The 16,741-nt window shown below is 43.9% G+C and overlaps 1 protein-coding gene across 2 annotated transcripts in view; it reads left to right on the forward strand.

Annotated features, from left to right (window-relative positions):
* LOC139278958 (solute carrier family 66 member 2) overlaps positions 1 to 16,741 on the forward strand; it is a 75,738-nt gene that overhangs the window by 52,237 nt on the left and 6,760 nt on the right. For both annotated transcript variants that reach the window (XM_070898243.1, XM_070898244.1), the window contains exon 4: positions 808 to 1,024. In XM_070898243.1, coding sequence (XP_070754344.1) covers positions 808 to 1,024 — 217 coding nt within the window. The remainder of the gene's footprint in view (positions 1 to 807; positions 1,025 to 16,741) is intronic.

The following is a 16,741-nucleotide window of genomic DNA, read 5'->3' on the forward strand; positions in this document are numbered from 1 at the left end:
ATGAAGACTATTTGCTCACGTGGAGGGTAAACAGCAACAATGACTGAAATAAAAACAGAAAATTCTGGAAATTTCAGCAGGTCAGGCAGCATCTGTGGAGAGGAACAGAATTAACGTTTCAGGTCTGTGACCCTTCGTCAGAACTGGAAAAGTTTGAGATGTAACGGATTCTTAAGGAAGTGCAGGGGCAGTGAAAAGGGGGAGGGGAGGAAAGAACAAAAGGGAATGTCTGATATGGTGGAAGGCAGAAGAGATTTAAGAGACAAAAGGGATGATGGGCAAAAATGAGATGGTATTGGCACAAGTTAAGAAACAAAAGATGAGTCTAGATGGGGTGTGAATGGTAGAGTCATCGCAATGGTCTTCCCAGTGTAGAGGAGACCGCATCGTGAGCAGTGAACACAGTATACTAAATTGAAAGAAGTACAAGTAAATCACTGTTTCACCTGGAAGGAGTGACTGGTTGGGCCGAATGGCTGTGCTGTAACTACAATGTATGTATAAACCATAAATCCGGTGGGCAGGGAGGTGACGAGTAGGCGGATCACTTGGTGGGGGTGGGGCAGGGCAGGGTGGGGAGGCAAAAATATTTTATCTTACACTGTCCATGTAGTACCTCTCTTGATACTGTGACATTTTTTAATGTGACTTACAGGACTTATTTTCCTCGCATTAAACAGCAAATAACAGCGTATATTTATAATGCCTTATGAGTGACTATTGTTATCTAGGTAATTGTGATAAATTAGTACTGAGGTTCAGTAGGTACGTGCATAATCAAAATTGTCTTTTGTTTTCTTTCCATAGATTTCGATCCAGGATATTTTTGGGCTTGGAGTCGCTTTCTTGATTACATCCAGTTTTGTATATCCTTCACTGTGTTGTGCCTCTTTATCACATACCTCCTGATTGACTCCCAACTCTTTGTGGAAACTCTTGGCTTCTCAGCTGTCCTCATTGAAGCCATGTTGGGAGTGCCGCAGCTGTTCCAGAACTTCAAGAACAAGTCAACAGCAGGAATGAGGTGGGGAAATATTCTCACTTGTAAAAACTTGAATATTTTGGAAGACTCATAAGTACTGCTACAAATAATGTGCTTGCTTACTTTAAAATGTATGACATAGCGATCGCAATACCATTATGTAAAGGAACATTTGCTGTGGTAAATTGCGATATATAGCAGAACCCTTCTTAATCACTCCAATGGAAGGTGGCCCCCAGTGGATTATGAAACTGGCAAATAATCAAGAGTCCCCAAATCTTGAACTTTCAGCAATACAACAGGGAAAACAGTGAAATCACTACAATGTACAAAGAAAAAAAGGTAATGCATTTTCATCAAAGAAATGAAATACAAGTAGCAATAAGTGCATTAGTGGCCTGTGTAATCTTGCGCAAGGTTTTGCACTTTGAAAATTGTGGAAGATAATTGGAAAGTTGGGTAATTGGAGTCTGCTGGAGATTCTACTGTATCTTTATTGCTGTTTCAAGGTTGGGGGAGTATAATAAAAATAAATGATGACAAGGTTGGATAGAGTTTAATTTTCAGTGCTGGGTGGTAAAGCTGGCATTGTGGATTGGCCGCCTGTTACACGCCCGCTCAATTTTTCTTTCCAATGTAAAGGGAAACTAGGCGGGATATATAATGGGCCGGCTTGGCTATTAGTCATAGCATCATGGTTTTAACAAGCCTGTGTCTGCTTAGTGATGAAATACTTGTAGCTCTCTTTGGTAGAATGCATAAAAGATCAGTCGACAAATCTTTTGATTCTGGGCTCAGTGCAGCCCAAACCTTTAAGACCATTGAATTTGTTAGGATTTATCTACCCTGTGCCAAAGTTCACTCTCTACAACATTGCAGATTTATGGTTGAACTATCCATCAGTTGCTGATTGGAATAGTTACAAGCACGCAAGCCAGGTTTATGTCAGGAATATCATTCCAGCTCTACCGCAACAGTCTGTATTGAATAAAATAGCAACAAAGCTTTACATACCAATTCTGACTGGATTCTTGTATCCAGAATTTCAAATACACAGTTAACATACTTCTAATAAAACCAAGTTATTGACATACACATTAGGACATGGGATAGCTCTAGGTGTCTCCTCTGGCACTGGTTAGTCTCATTCTGAATTAACAGCACTCCTCTATGGCACTTGCTTCATCATTAGTGAAGAATTTAGAAGATTCAACTGAAAGCAGGCCAAATCAAATGACAGTCGAAGTTGAGATTCTTTCTTGCAACTTTCCCAGATGTTAGCCAGATGCTTATTTCTAGAATGGATTCCCCTCCAAGTGTCCCCCCCTCCCCCCAACGCTTCTCCAAAGATTTAAGTTATTACTTAAAATCAGCTACAACTTATTTAATGTCTCTTAAAATGCCTTATTTACCAAATTCGGTACATTAATTCTTTGGATAAATACTTGAATGAGAAAAAATTGCAGGGATATGGGGAAAGAGCAGGGGAGTGGAACTCATTGGATTGCTTGTTAAAAGACCTGGCGCAAATGGCCTCCTTCTGTTGGACAAATGGTCACCTTCTGTACTGTACTATTCTATCTGAATGGTGACAGATTAGGAAAAGGGGAGGTGCAACGGGACCTGGGTGTCATGGTCCATCAGTCATTGAAAGTTGGCATGCAGGTACAGCAGGCGGTGAAGAAGGCAAATGGCATGTTGGCCTTCATAGCTAGGGGATTTGAGTATAGGAGCAAGGAGGTCTTGCTGCAGTTGTAGAGGGCATTGGTGAGGCCACACCTTGAATATTGTGTGCAGTTTTGGTCTCCTAATCTGAGGAAGGACATTCTTGCTATTGAGGGAGTGCAGCGAAGGTTCACCAGACTGATTCCCGGGATGGCAGGACTGACATATGAGGAGAGACTGAATCGACTGGGCTTATATTCACTGGAATTTAGAAGAATGAGAAGGGATCTCCTAGAAACATATAAAATTCTGACGGGATTGGACAGGTTAGATGCAGGAAGAACGTTCCCGATATTGGGGAAGTCCAGAACCAGGGGTCACAGTCTAAGGATAAGGGGTAAGCCATTTAGGACCGAGATGAGGAGAAACTTCTTCACTCAGTCAATTGTGAAGCTGTGGAATTCTCTACCACAGAAAGTTGTTGAGGCCAGTTCGTTAGATATATTCAAAGGGGAGTTGGATATGACCCTTATGGCTAACGGGATCAAGGGGTAAGGAGAGAAAGCAGGAATGGGGTACTGAAGCACATATCAGCCATGATCATATTGAATGGTGGTGAAGGCTCGAAGGGCCGAATGGCCTACTCCTGCACCTATTTTCTATGTTTTCTATGATTCTATGTCCAAACTATTTTTGTTGAGTTTGCATATGACATTTACTTATATTTGCTGTGCCTAATAACTTACACATGAATCTTAGATACGTTCATAACATTTTACTTATAAATAATCTGCAATATTTCCTTTATTTGTTGAATAACGATACTGAAATTTAATCAAAAATAAAGCTTATTCTAATATTATTTTACACAATGCACCTTTTTTATGAGGCACACATCTGATCGTTTGAATCATTGTGGTCAATTGCTAAAACAATGAATGCTTTTGTGTAATTAGACTTATTCAAACAGCTCAACCATGATCTGTTAAAATAACTGAAAATCCAAACACGCAAGCTTTGATAAAACAATGACAAATCTGTCCCTGGATTAGAAGATTGGTGGTTTGTACTTGTCAGTGGGCCCTTACCTAATGCCTTACAGTAACACTGCTGTATGATGTTCAAAACTTCATTATGGAAACACTTTTCTCTGAATGAAATATTTAACCAAGATTGTGCTTCTTTTGATATCAACAGCACAAACCAAAGAGATTATGGAATGTGTCTTATGCCCTGGACAATACTTTTGCCGAATTTTTCCCTCCACCCCATTGATATTCTTACTCTCCTATGGGTGCCTATAATGTTATGGATTTATATTCTGTTCATGTTTTTATCACTTATTTATGACAAATATAGATTCATAGAATAGTACAGCACAGAAGGAGGCTATTTAGCCCATCGAGTTTGTGCCAGTTCTTTTGAAGAGCAATCCCATGCTCTTTCCCCATATTTATCCAATATTCCCTTTTGAAGGCTAACACTCAATCTCTATCCATCATCCTATCAGGCATTCCAAATCCTGACCACTCGTTGTATAAAAAGGTTTTCCCTCATGTTGCCTCTAGTTCTTTTGCCAATCACCTCAAATCTGTATCCTCTGGTTCTCGACCCTCTAGCCATTGAAAACATTTCTCTTTATTTACTCTTTCTAATCCCTTCATGATTTTAAACACCTCCATCAAATTTCCTCTTAGCCTTCTCTGCTCCAAGGAGAACAACTCCAGCTTCTCCAGTCTATCCACATAACTCTATTCCCTCATCCCTGGAACCTTTCTAGTAAATCTCTTCTGTACCCTCTCCAAACCTTCATGTTCTTCCTAAAGAATGTCCAGAATTGGACACAATACTCCAGCTGGTGCCGAACTAGTGTCGTAAATAGGTTTAGCATAACGTCCTGGCTCTTGTACTCTATGCCTCTATTTCTAAAGCCCGGGACCCCATATGCTTTACTAACTGCCTTGTTAACCTGTCCTGCCACCTTCAAAGATTTGTGCACAAACACCCCTAGGTCTCTCTATTCTTGCACCCCCTTTAAAATTGTACCATTTTGTGTGTATGGTGTCTCCTCATTCTTCCTACCAAAATGTATCACCTCTCACTTCTCTGCATTGAATTTTATCTGCCACATGTCCACCCATTCCACTAGCCTGTCTGTGTCTTGAAATCTATTACTATTTTCCTTACCGTTTACTACACTTCCAAGTTTCGTGTCATCTTCACATTTTAAAATTATGCCCCAAGTCTAAGTCATTAATGTATAATCAAAAAATGCAATGGTTCTAGTACTGAAGCTTAGGGAATGCCCCTGTATACCTCCCTCCAATCCGAAAAACAGCCAGTCACCACAACTCTCTATTTTCCATTCCTTAGCCAATTTTGTATCAATGCTGTTGCTGCCCCTTTTACCCCATGGGCTTCAATTTTGCTAAAAGCCTAGTTTACGGTACTTTATCAAATACATAGAAACATCTTATTTTGGGGGATAGCGGTCTTGGTGTTCATCAGTGCTGGGGAATTGAATATATTTATATATGTTTCTCCCAGTGTTGGAATCAAAACATTCACAGATCAGGGTTTAAAATGCTGGTAAAAAGGTTGGATGCAGAATAAAACTATCTACACAACTGCCACAAAGTTACTTATCCTTAATCTCAGCAGAACATGATTTATGACAGCACTGACAATATCTCTTTCCAACGCCAGCCACCCATGTAGTCTCTACGAATGAGACAGCCAATTATTTCCCAATATGGGCAATTTTGTACTCTAGACTTGTGCCCCACATGAAGTGGTGAGAGACTGCCAAACATTCACTTAACACAGTAGTGTCCAAAGTGAAACCTGTCAGGGAACATGCAGCCCCTGAGCCTTGACGATCCAGCATTGAAGCCCAGACTTATTTGTGCTAGTTTACCCTACTACTGCTCCTATTTTCTATGTTTCTATGTCTTCCAAGCACACAGACCATGATTGCAGGGAGAGTGGAAAAGTCTGCCTCAAGCATGGGCGGGTTGATATCGCAGGACATTGCATGGATAGAGCAGTCAACTCCGTGGAACATCAAACGTGGCAATCAAATGAGTCCATGCGCGCCTTGACCACGGCCATACACACTCTGAATGCCAACATATCTGCTCTCTTAAATATGATGGCAGATGCCTTAGCCTTGACCTTACAGCGCCGCAATGATCTGCACCAATGTGCTCTCCAGCAGAGTGGTATCAGTGAAGTGCGGCTGGCCCATGAGATGGCTGATGGCGAAAGAGGATATGGAAGTGGGAACTCCACGCAAAGCGCTTGCACTTCTCACCCTTTGCCCCACACCACCCACTGTCGGTGCCGCACATGCTGCCCCCTGTTCCGATGGGCGAGTCTGCACCGACACAGTTTCAGGTGGAGCAATCTTTGGCGGGGCCCTCACAGGCTTCAAAACCCAGAGGTCCTCGGCCAAGAGCATCTCAGCAGTCAGTGCAGGGATCTGAGCAGCCTGCCTCTACCTCTGCTGAAGCCATAGAGGTTGCACCACATAGGAGCATTGGGAAAAGTAAGAGTAAAGCTTTGTAGTTGCACAAAGTATGCACATGGGTTTGTGAGAAAGTGTTATGTTGTGAAGTTTCTTTACTTTAGTAGAATCACATAAATGTTATTATTTTGCATCACTTTCCCATATTGCCCATTCTTGGGTGCTAGGTCGCATGTCGCCTTTTAACTTGCTTGATGATGAATGGGAAAACATGAATTGATGGGGACCAATGGGGGGAGATGCCAGGGGTGGTTGGTTGGTTGTTGGGTTGCTTTGTGTCAGTGGCATTGACGGGAAGCGTGACCATTGCATGTGGTTCTGACATTCGTCGATTGGTGCAGCCTAAGTGAACTGGCATAGTGGGCAGCAATATGAGCATCCGGCGGTGCATTGTTCTCATCACCTTCATCCTCCTCATCATCTTCCTCCTCCTCCTCCTCTTTGGAATCGCCTGCAGAGGTTCTGCGCTCTGCAAGGTGTTCCTCCCGCAGGTCTTAACCTCACGGCTGCGCAATGTTATGCTAAGTGCAACACACCACGACCATTCTGGACACCCTGGCAGGCACCTCTAGATCTGTCCAGGTACCTGAAGCGCATCTTAAGCATGCTGGTGGCTTGTTCGATTGCATATCATATGGCATTCATTGTAGCGCTCTTATGTTTCATTGGTCGGATTTCTGACAGGTGTCATCGACCAAGTTTTAAGTGGGTTTCCTTGTCTCTGAGCCGCAATGTCTGCTTGCAGGTCTACAGACGTCAGAGAGCTTGGACTGCACAGGACAAAAGCATCATGTCAGCTTCCTGGGAATCTTGCGCACACCTGCAGAAATATCTTTGTTTGGTTGCACATCTGCTGCACATTGATGGAGTGGAAGCCCTTGCTTTTCACAAATAGTTCTGGATTGCCACGTGTGTGCACAGTCGATGATGGCTCGCACCTGTGGGAAGCCAACTAGAGCCACAAACCCGAGCGCCTGCTCATTCTGACTGGGGTCATCGCAGGCTCACATAATTGACGGCCTTGGAAAACAAGCTATCTGCTGCATTTGTGGGCTGCTGACTGGGAGATCCTGAATATGTCTCTGGCAAAGCCCTGGTAGGATCCAGAGGCAAAAAAGTTTGATGCGGTGATCACTTTGACAGCCTCTGGACAGCGTGGTCACCATGCCCAGCAGGGAGCAGGTCTTCTTCTAGTAGGCTGCAGATGTCAGCCACCACCTGACGCGACAACCTGAACCTCTTGAAGCACTGATGTTCCGACATGTCGAGGAAGCTCAGCCTCTGCCTGTACACCCACTGTCGCGGGTAGTGCCTCCTGTGAGCTGCACCCCTCTGCTGCTCCCCTCTCTGCTGTCCAGCTGCAGGTCTCTCAACAGCAGGTTGCTGCTGGTCATAGTGCTCCCTGTTCGAGGTCCATATCTAAGGCAGCCAAGGCACCACCCATCCTGATGTGACTCAGAAAGCCTCCAAAGTGTAGAAAGTAAAATCTCAGCAAAAGTACTGTGAACAAATCCTTTCCCACTAGTAGGTAAGGAAAGCAGCTGTGATTACTGAGTATTTATTGCAGTATTTCCATGACTTTTAATCAGCCCCTTTATTGCTGTTGTGTTCTGACCTCGCTTTCACTGGCGAGTTTCAGGAAGTCCAAGAAACCCAGGGATACAACGTTAAATTTTAAAGTGTGTTGAAATATCGCTCCAGTTGAGGGGGTTGCGGGCAAACAGCCTAACACGCTTGAGTTAAACGCAGAAATCCGTGGGTTGGAGCCGGCTTCCCGACGTGGCTGCGTTTTTGTCGCTTTTAACTACCCACCTGCACCCAAACCCCCATGGTCCATCAGGTTAAAATCCCCCCCCCGGACTCTCTAATTCAGACTTCTGCAGGCAGTGAAAATAAAAACCCAGAAGTGTAAGGAGCCGAGAGGAATATTAAGTTGTTTCTAAAGTACTATAGGTGAAACATCAATAATTTCTATCGATTTGTGCTCATTTCTGGTTACTGGAATAAAACAACTGAATAATGTATCAAGTCTGGTTATTGCAAGTTCATTTGACTAATTCATTTATGACTTTGCTAAACTATCACTGGAAAAGGTTATGCATTATCAGCACCACTTCAACTGGAATATTTTTAGCATAATTTACCACATTCTTCCACAGCAGCATTTGCATCTACAAGTCAGCTTTTTGCAACTATGCTATGAGGCATTCATAATAGCAACAATTTTCTAAACCACTACTTGGTGTTAGCCATTTCAGTATTTAGTGGCCTGCTGTCTTTCAGAAATGTTGCAAGGATAAGCCTGTAGAAACATAGAAACATAGAAACATAGAAAATAGGTGCAGGAGTAGGCCATTCGGCCCTTCTAGCCTGCACCGCCATTCAATGAGTTCATGGCTGAACATTCAACTTCAGTACCCCATTCCTGCTTTCTCGCCATACCCCTTGATCCCCCTAGTAGTAAGGACCTCATCTAACTCCTTTTTGAATATATTTAGTGAATTGGCCTCAACAACTTTCTGTGGTAGAGAATTCCACAGGTTCACCACTCTCTGGGTGAAGAAGTTCCTCCGCATCTCGGTCCTAAATGGCTTACCCCTTATCCTTAGACTGTGACCTCTGGTTCTGGACTTCCCCAACATTGGGAACATTCTTCCTGCATCTAACCTGTCTAACCCCGTCAGAATTTTAAATGTTTCTATGAGGTCCCCTCTCATTCTTCTGAACTCCAGTGAATACAAGCCCAGTTGATCCAGTCTTTCTTGATAGGTCAGTCCCGCCATCCCGGGAATCAGTCTGGTGAACCTTCGCTGCACTCCCTCAATAGCAAGAATGTCCTTCCTCAGGTTAGGAGACCAAAACTGTACACAATACTCCAGGCCTCACCAAGGCCCTGTACAACTGTAGCAACACCTCCCTGCCCCTGTACTCAAATCCCCTTGCTATGAAGGCCAACATGCCATTTGCTTTCTTAACCGCCTGCTGCACCTGCATGCCAACCTTCAATGACTGATGTACCATGACACCCAGGTCTCTTTGCACCTCCCCTTTTCCTAATCTGTCACCATTCAGATAATAGTCTGTCTCTCTGTTTTTACCACCAAAGTGGATAACCTCACATTTATCCACATTATACTTCATCTGCCATGCATTTGCCCACTCACCTAACCTATCCAAGTCGCTCTGCAGCCTCACAGCATCCTCCTCGCAGCTCACACTGCCACCCAACTTCGTGTCATCCGCAAATTTGGAGATACTACATTTAATCCCCTCATCTAAATCATTAATGTACAGTGTAAACAGCTGGGGCCCCAGCACAGAACCTTGCGGTACCCCACTAGTCACTGCCTGCCATTCTGAAAAGTCCCCATTTACTCCTACTCTTTGCTTCCTGTCTGACAACCAGTTCTCAATCCACGTCAGCACACTACCCCCAATCCCATGTGCTTTAACTTTGCACATCAATCTCTTGTGTGGGACCTTGTCGAACGCCTTCTGAAAGTCCAAATATACCACATCAACTGGTTCTCCCTTGTCCACTCTACTGGAAACATCCTCAAAAAATTCCAGAAGATTTGTCAAGCATGATTTCCCTTTCACAAATCCATGCTGACTTGGACCTATCATGTCACCTCTTTCCAAATGCACTGCTATGACATCCTTAATAATTGATTCCATCATTTTACCCACTACTGATGTCAGGCTGACCGGTCTATAATTCCCTGTTTTCTCTCTCCCTCCTTTTTTAAAAAGTGGGGTTACATTGGCTACCCTCCACTCTATAGGAACTGATCCAGAGTCAATGGAATGTTGGAAAATGACTGTCAATGCATCCACTATTTCCAAGGCCACCTCCTTAAGTACTCTGGGATGCAGTCCATCAGGCCCTGGGGATTTATCGACCTTCAATCCCATCAATTTCCCCAACACAATTTCCCGGCTAATAAGGATTTCCCTCAGTTCCTCCTCCTTACTCGACCCCCCGACCCCTTTTATAACCGGAAGGTTGTTTGTGTCCTCCTTCGTGAATACCGAACCAAAGTACTTGTTCAATTGGTCCGCCATTTCTTTGTTCCCCGTTATGACTTCCCCTGATTCTGACTGCAGGGGACCTACGTTTGTCTTTACTAACCTTTAGTGCATTAACAGCTGATAAGTCATCATCATCATAGGTGGTCCCTCATTATAGTACATGAACCACTGTATGAAAGCACTTAAAGGACCGATATTGCAAAAGTGTAATGTATTGTAATGTATTTACATGGCAGATGTGTATATTTAGTGAAGAGTAGTGCACAGAACTACAAGATGCAGCAAAGGAGACCGAATGGGATGTCTGACACACATACAAGACAGTAATCAAAGTAGGGGTTCATTCTTCATAGTTTGCAAGACAGAAGCACAGATTACATCCTTGTAATCGGTCCCTGGTGTGTTCTGTTTTCAATTTATATTGGGTGGCTTTATTTACTGGTCTATTTTTACGCCAGTAGAAGCCATTTCTGCAGTTGTCAACTGTTAATGTGCTTCATAGCTATGCATGATATATTTCATACAGAAATAACCATTTTTAATATTATTCCTTTAATTTTTAAGCACTTTTAATCCATACTGCAGGGCGATTTTAACCCTACTGTTTCCCCTTTCCCCCACCACCCCTGGCCCTAGCCATCAGGTGTGGGGGCAGTTAAAATTGCCCTGGTTACTTAACTACCCTGGAGATGCTGGGAGCTGACGATTGCTGGTTTTAAGTTGCTCAACTGAGCAGGGGCAAAGACACTGGCCCAAAATCAGCGGGTTTCATTTTTGCATATGCATGTCCCTATGGGGCATTGGGACCCGACTGCAATTTTAACTCGGAGTCTTGAGCTTCCTGCCAAGTGTAGACAACGAGAAAGAAGATTGGAGCTAAAAAGAGTCCCAAATGGTTTCCTTACTTTCCTTGTGGGGCCCAGAGGAGCAGAAATGCCATAACAGATTGGGGGTGAAATTGCCCCTCTGAGAAAGGTGAGTTAGTGCCTCTGGAAGGCGCTAACAGGGCGCAGCGGCCAGAGCGCCCCCCCCCCCCCCCAGGATTGCCCCCAGGGCTCTGTGGGTGAAAAGGGGTTAGCACCCAGGATTGCACCCCTTTGTGCCCTGTGCGGGGAATTGCATTGCAAGCTACGAAATTGGCATGGACCAATGGCACTGACAGCTTACCAAGCTGTCGTGGCTGGGGCGTCCTGGCCACCCTTAAAGGGGAAGGCTTTGTGCCACGACCGACATATTTTTGGTGTCGGCCGACTTTGCAGCCGGTCCAACAATGGCAGCCGCTGGTGTGGCCGGGCCACCAACATGCAGCCCGGCACCCCTCGCTTGGGTGCCAGTCTGCTGACCCGGCCAAAACCCTCTCTGTCCATCCAGTGGGCACCACGAGAGCGGCTGCAGAGCTTGCAGCAGCCCTCCCCTTTAAAAGTAGGGAAGGGACGCTGACGGCATCAGTGTGCGCCCCGCTACCGCCCCGCCACGGACGCGGAATACCTCCGCCATCGTTAAGGGGCGGGAAGGCCCAATTCCGCATCGGGGACACAACTTCCTGCCCTGGCGCTAATTATTCAGTTAAATCGAATTATGTGCCCCAAACCGGGCACGGGGCAATTTTGCTGCCATTATCCAGTCATTACCTCTTTACTGTTTGTGGGACCTTGCTGTGTGCAAATTAGCTGCCGCATTTACCTGCATTACTACAGTGACTACACTCCAAAAGTATTTCATTTATTGTTAACATTTTTGGGAATCCTGAGGTCTTGAAAGGCGCTATACAAGTGCAAGTTATTTCTTTTTTCTCTTCAATATTACAGAGTGGAATTACAATTCTTTAACAAATCACTTTCTTAGTTTCAGTCGCTACTTTAACATGAAAATGTACACATATTAAATGAAAAATAACTAACCTAGTACAGTGTTTTCAGTGCCGGTGTGCACTTTTTGAAATACCACAAGTTCATAGAATCATAGAATGGTTACAGAATGGAAGAAGACCATTCGGCTCGTTGAGCCCGTGTATAATTCTTTGACAGGCAAATGGGAGATGACTTGAATAATAGACTTTATAGTATTTTTCAGCCTTAACATCATCCCCTTCCATAATTCATTTGAGATAAAAGTCTCCACCTGGCTTCTCTGATGGATCCGTCAGTTCATCCAGTGAGTAGTTGAGCCAAAAGATGTGAAAGGCTTTGGGTTGATCCCTGCTATGTGCTGAGTTAGTTGATCTCAACTGAGATGGTGATGGGACACGTCCATTTATCTCAGCACCCCTTGCTTAAGGAAGGAAAAATCTGTGAGTGCTCCAGTGGGGCGTGTGTGTGTGTGAACATTGGGCCTGTCAAGGTAAAATAGCCTTCTAAAATTCACTGATCACTTGAGCAAGATAGTCTACCCGAGCAAGGAGTCAATGCCTTTAGGAGCAGGGAGAAGGACATACAGTTGGAGAAAAACTGGCCAGGGTGTACATTACTTCAGATATCATATCATGAGATATACTTCAGTAAGCATTGTACAACCTTTGTAATTATCCATTTAATCTAGTAGACTGCTGCTATATTCGCAAAAGTAATTACCTGCAGCTTGAAATGCTTTATTCACTGGAGTAATGTTGGTGACATTTAATACCATTTGGGGAATAAAACAGGATCCTTGTAAAGTGGACCTTTGTTTATCCTAGATAAAAAATGCATCCAACCCAAGGATTTTAAGTATGTTATCAATCAAAGTTACTAAAGCGTGATTTGGGTACATGTTTATGAATGTCAAAGGCTCTTCTTTACAAGAAAGTCGATTATGTGGAAGGTATGAAGAAGAAAGATAGCATCTCAGAGAGGTTTGGAGAATATTTAATGTTGCGGTGAATGCCACTGCTGACTGTCAGGGGCATGAATGTCCGTGGGGATTTTCCCGTTTGTTTGCCATTTTCTCAGGATTTACGAGCGGAAGAACCCCTGTGGAAATTAATCCCCAGAGTCACGAAAGTTGCAGATTCTAATTCAGTTTAAGATCCCTGGAGCCAGATAAATGACTTCAACAGAATTTCCACTCCCAAGATGATCAGCAAGTAGTGATTTTTTTTTTGTAGTAATTGAAATCCATACCGGATCTCGTGGTATAAAACTGCATCTTTGTGAGATTTTCCAATTAAAGCTGCTGTTATTTCTTTGTCATATTAGGATATTAGGAATGCAAAGAGAGAGCATGAAAAATTCTTGGCAAGTGAAATCAAGGAAAACCCAAAGATGTTCTATAAATATATTAAGAGCAAGAGGATAACTAAAGAAGGGGTAGGACCTATTAGAGACTATGAGGGCAATCTGTGTGTGGAGGCGGAAGATGTGGGCATAGTTCTTAATGAATACTTTGCATCTGTTTTCACAAAGGAAAGGGGCAATGCAATACTGCTGTCGAGGAGGAGTGTGAAATTCTGGATGAAATAAACATAGTGAAAGAGGAGGTATTAAGGGGTTTACCAGCTTTGAAAGTGGATAAGGCCCAGGCCCAGATGAAATGCATCCCAGGCTGTTGAGCAAAGCAAAAGAATAAATAGCAGAGGCCTTAACCATCAATTTCCAGTCCTCTTTGTATTCAGGCATGGTGCCGGAGGACTGGCAGACTGCTAATGTGGTGCCCTTGTTTAAGCGGGAGAAAAGGATAGGCCGAGTAATTACAGGCCTGTCAGCCTAACCTCAGTGGTGGGAAAATTATTGGAAAAAATCCTGACGGACAATATAAATCTACATTTAGAAAGGCAAGGATTAATTAGGGATAGTCAGCACGGATTTGTTAAGGGAAGATTGTGTTTGGCTAACCTGATTGAATTTTTCGAGGAGGTAACCAGGAGGGTCAATGAGGGTAGTGCGTATGATGTAGTGTATATGGACTTTAGCAAAGCTTTTGATAAGGTCCCGCATGGGATCCAGAGCAAAGTGGCAAGTTGGATCCAAAATTGGCTTAGAGGTAGGAAGCAAAGGGTAATGGCTGATGGATGTTTTTGCGACTGGAAAGATGTTTCCAGTGGGGTTCCGCAGGGCTCAGTACTGGCTCCCTTGCTTTTTGTGATATACATCAATGATCATAGGGGGTATGATTAAAAAGTTTGCAGATGACACGAAAATTGGCTGTGTGGTTGATAATGTGGAGGAAAGTCATGGACTGCAGGAGGATATCAATCTACTGGTCAGGTGGGCAGAACAGTGGCAAATTGAATTTAATTCGGAGAAGTGTGAGGTAATGCACTTGGGGAGGGCTAATAAGGAAAGGCATTAAATGGTAGGCCACTTAGAAGTGTAGATGAACAAAGGGATCTTGGAGTACTTGTCCACAGATCCCTGAAAGTAGCAGGCCAGGTGGATAAGGTGGTTAAGAAGGCATATGGAATGCTTGACTTTATTGGCCGAGGCATAGAATACAAGAGCAGGGAGGTTATGCTTAAATTGTTTAATACACTGGTTAGGCCACAGCTGGAATACTGTATGCCGTTCTGATCACTTTATTATAGGAACAACGTTATTGCACTGGAGAGGGTGCAGAGATTTATGAGGATGCTGCCTGGAATGGAGAATCTTAGCAATGAGGACAGATTGGATAGGCGGGGTTTGTTCTCTTTAGAACAGAGGAGGCTGAGGGGAGACCTCATTGAGGTATATAGAATTTTGAGGGGCCTGGATATAGTGGATAGCAAGGGTCTATTTCCCTTGGTGGAGGGGTCAATTATGAGGGGGCATAGTTTTAAGGTGGTTGATGGAAGGTTCAGAGGGGATTTGAGGGGAGGCTTCTTCAAGCAGAGGGTTGTGGGGATCTGGAACTCACTGCCTGGAAGCTTGGTGGATGCAGAAACCCTCACCACATTTAAAAGGTGCTTGGATGGGCACTTGAAGTGCCATAACCTGCAGGGTTATGGACCTAGTGCTGGTAAGTGGGATTAGATTTTTTTGCATCTCCCAGGAGATCGCATGGCTCCGGGTGAGGTGGAGCGTATAATGTTGCGATACATGGGGTATCGCAATTGTGTGGAGCGGACTAGTTGGGCCGGATGCTCTTTATCTGTCCACCATTGTTCATTGATTTATATGTAACCTTCAGGCCTGCTGACTGAGGGCCATGTGGCTCTTTGTCAGCTGGCACGGACACGATGGGCTGGAATGGCCTCCTTCTGCGCTGTAAATTTCTATGTTTCTTCTTTGTTTCTATTATTACTCTTGTCACTCGCAAGCAGTGGCCATTTTAATCTTGGCCATATTCTGAAATGAGATAGTGAACTTCTTTGATCCAGATGTAGCAATGTTTCTTGTGTAGCAAGAGTGATTCATCATTGCGAATGAGTAAAAAGCAGGGCTGTGCCAGACATGATTATCTGCCTGTATGGCTTTCTTATGAATGGAAACTCGAGTACTAGAGACAAAGGTGGTGAGCAGAGATGGAAAGTCTTGATTTGATTTAGTTTTGATGTAGTTGTATTTCATTATAATCATAATGGAATGTAGAATAAGTAATAAAGAAAATCTGGTAAAACTCTGACATAGGCTAACTACTGATGCATTAAAACAGTAATGTTAGAGAGCTACACGTATGAGCTTAATGATAAGTGTTTGTGCAATCTGATATCAGCCCAGTTTCCATTTCTATAATGCATTGCTGCTGATCTGTTATTAATTTGCTTCACACACTTTGCATTTTAATGCTTTCGATTAAAAGTTATGGGGGATGAAATTAAACTTCAGCGAGGGGCGCAAAAATGGGCGGTAGTGGACCGGCTGCCAGTTATACACCCGCCCCGACCTTCCTTTCCATTCTGCTACCACCTGTTTTACGCACCTGCCGCTGTTGGATTTTACCCTCAATGAAAAAAGCTAGGCGGGGAGGGGGGAGAGGTAAAGAACTGTTGAGGAACACAGTGAAGAGGAGGAGAGGGGAGATGAGCGTAAAAAGTCATGGAATCTGAAAAGAGTGAGAAAATGGAGGTGAATGGGTGAGTACTCGGGTGAGATGCAGAAAAGCTGGTATCATACGTGCAATGTATTATCAGTGGGAGCTAAAGATAATTAACCAAAGAACCAGAGGGGAGATGAGGAGAATATGTTTTACGCAACATGTTGTTATGATCTGGAATGCACTGCCTGAAAGGGTGGTGAAAGCAGATTCAATAGTAACTTTTAAAAGGTAATTGGATCTATACCTGAAAAGGAAAAAACATTGCAGGGAAAGAGCGGGGGAGTGGGACTAATTGGACAGCTCTTTCAAAGAGCCAGCTGTGCTGTAAGATTTTATGGGGGTAATTTTAACCACAACAAAAACAGGTGGGTTTGGGTTGAGTGGAACGTTAACATATTAAAAATCTCAAACCTGACCCCCAACCCGGCAACCTTAGGTTTTAACGAACGGTGGGGGGACAGCAACCAATCCGCTTCCAGGAGGCAGGTTGTCCATTTAAATATAATAATGAGGCTGCGTGCCTCAGATTTAACCTGTCTTCCAGGTTATACCCTGGTGGGCCGGGTTTCCCAGGTCTCAGGAAGCCCGGCAGTTGAAGGGAGGCG

The sequence above is a fragment of the Pristiophorus japonicus genome, chromosome 13 (assembly GCF_044704955.1).
Source record: "Pristiophorus japonicus isolate sPriJap1 chromosome 13, sPriJap1.hap1, whole genome shotgun sequence".
NCBI lineage: Eukaryota > Metazoa > Chordata > Chondrichthyes > Pristiophoridae > Pristiophorus > Pristiophorus japonicus.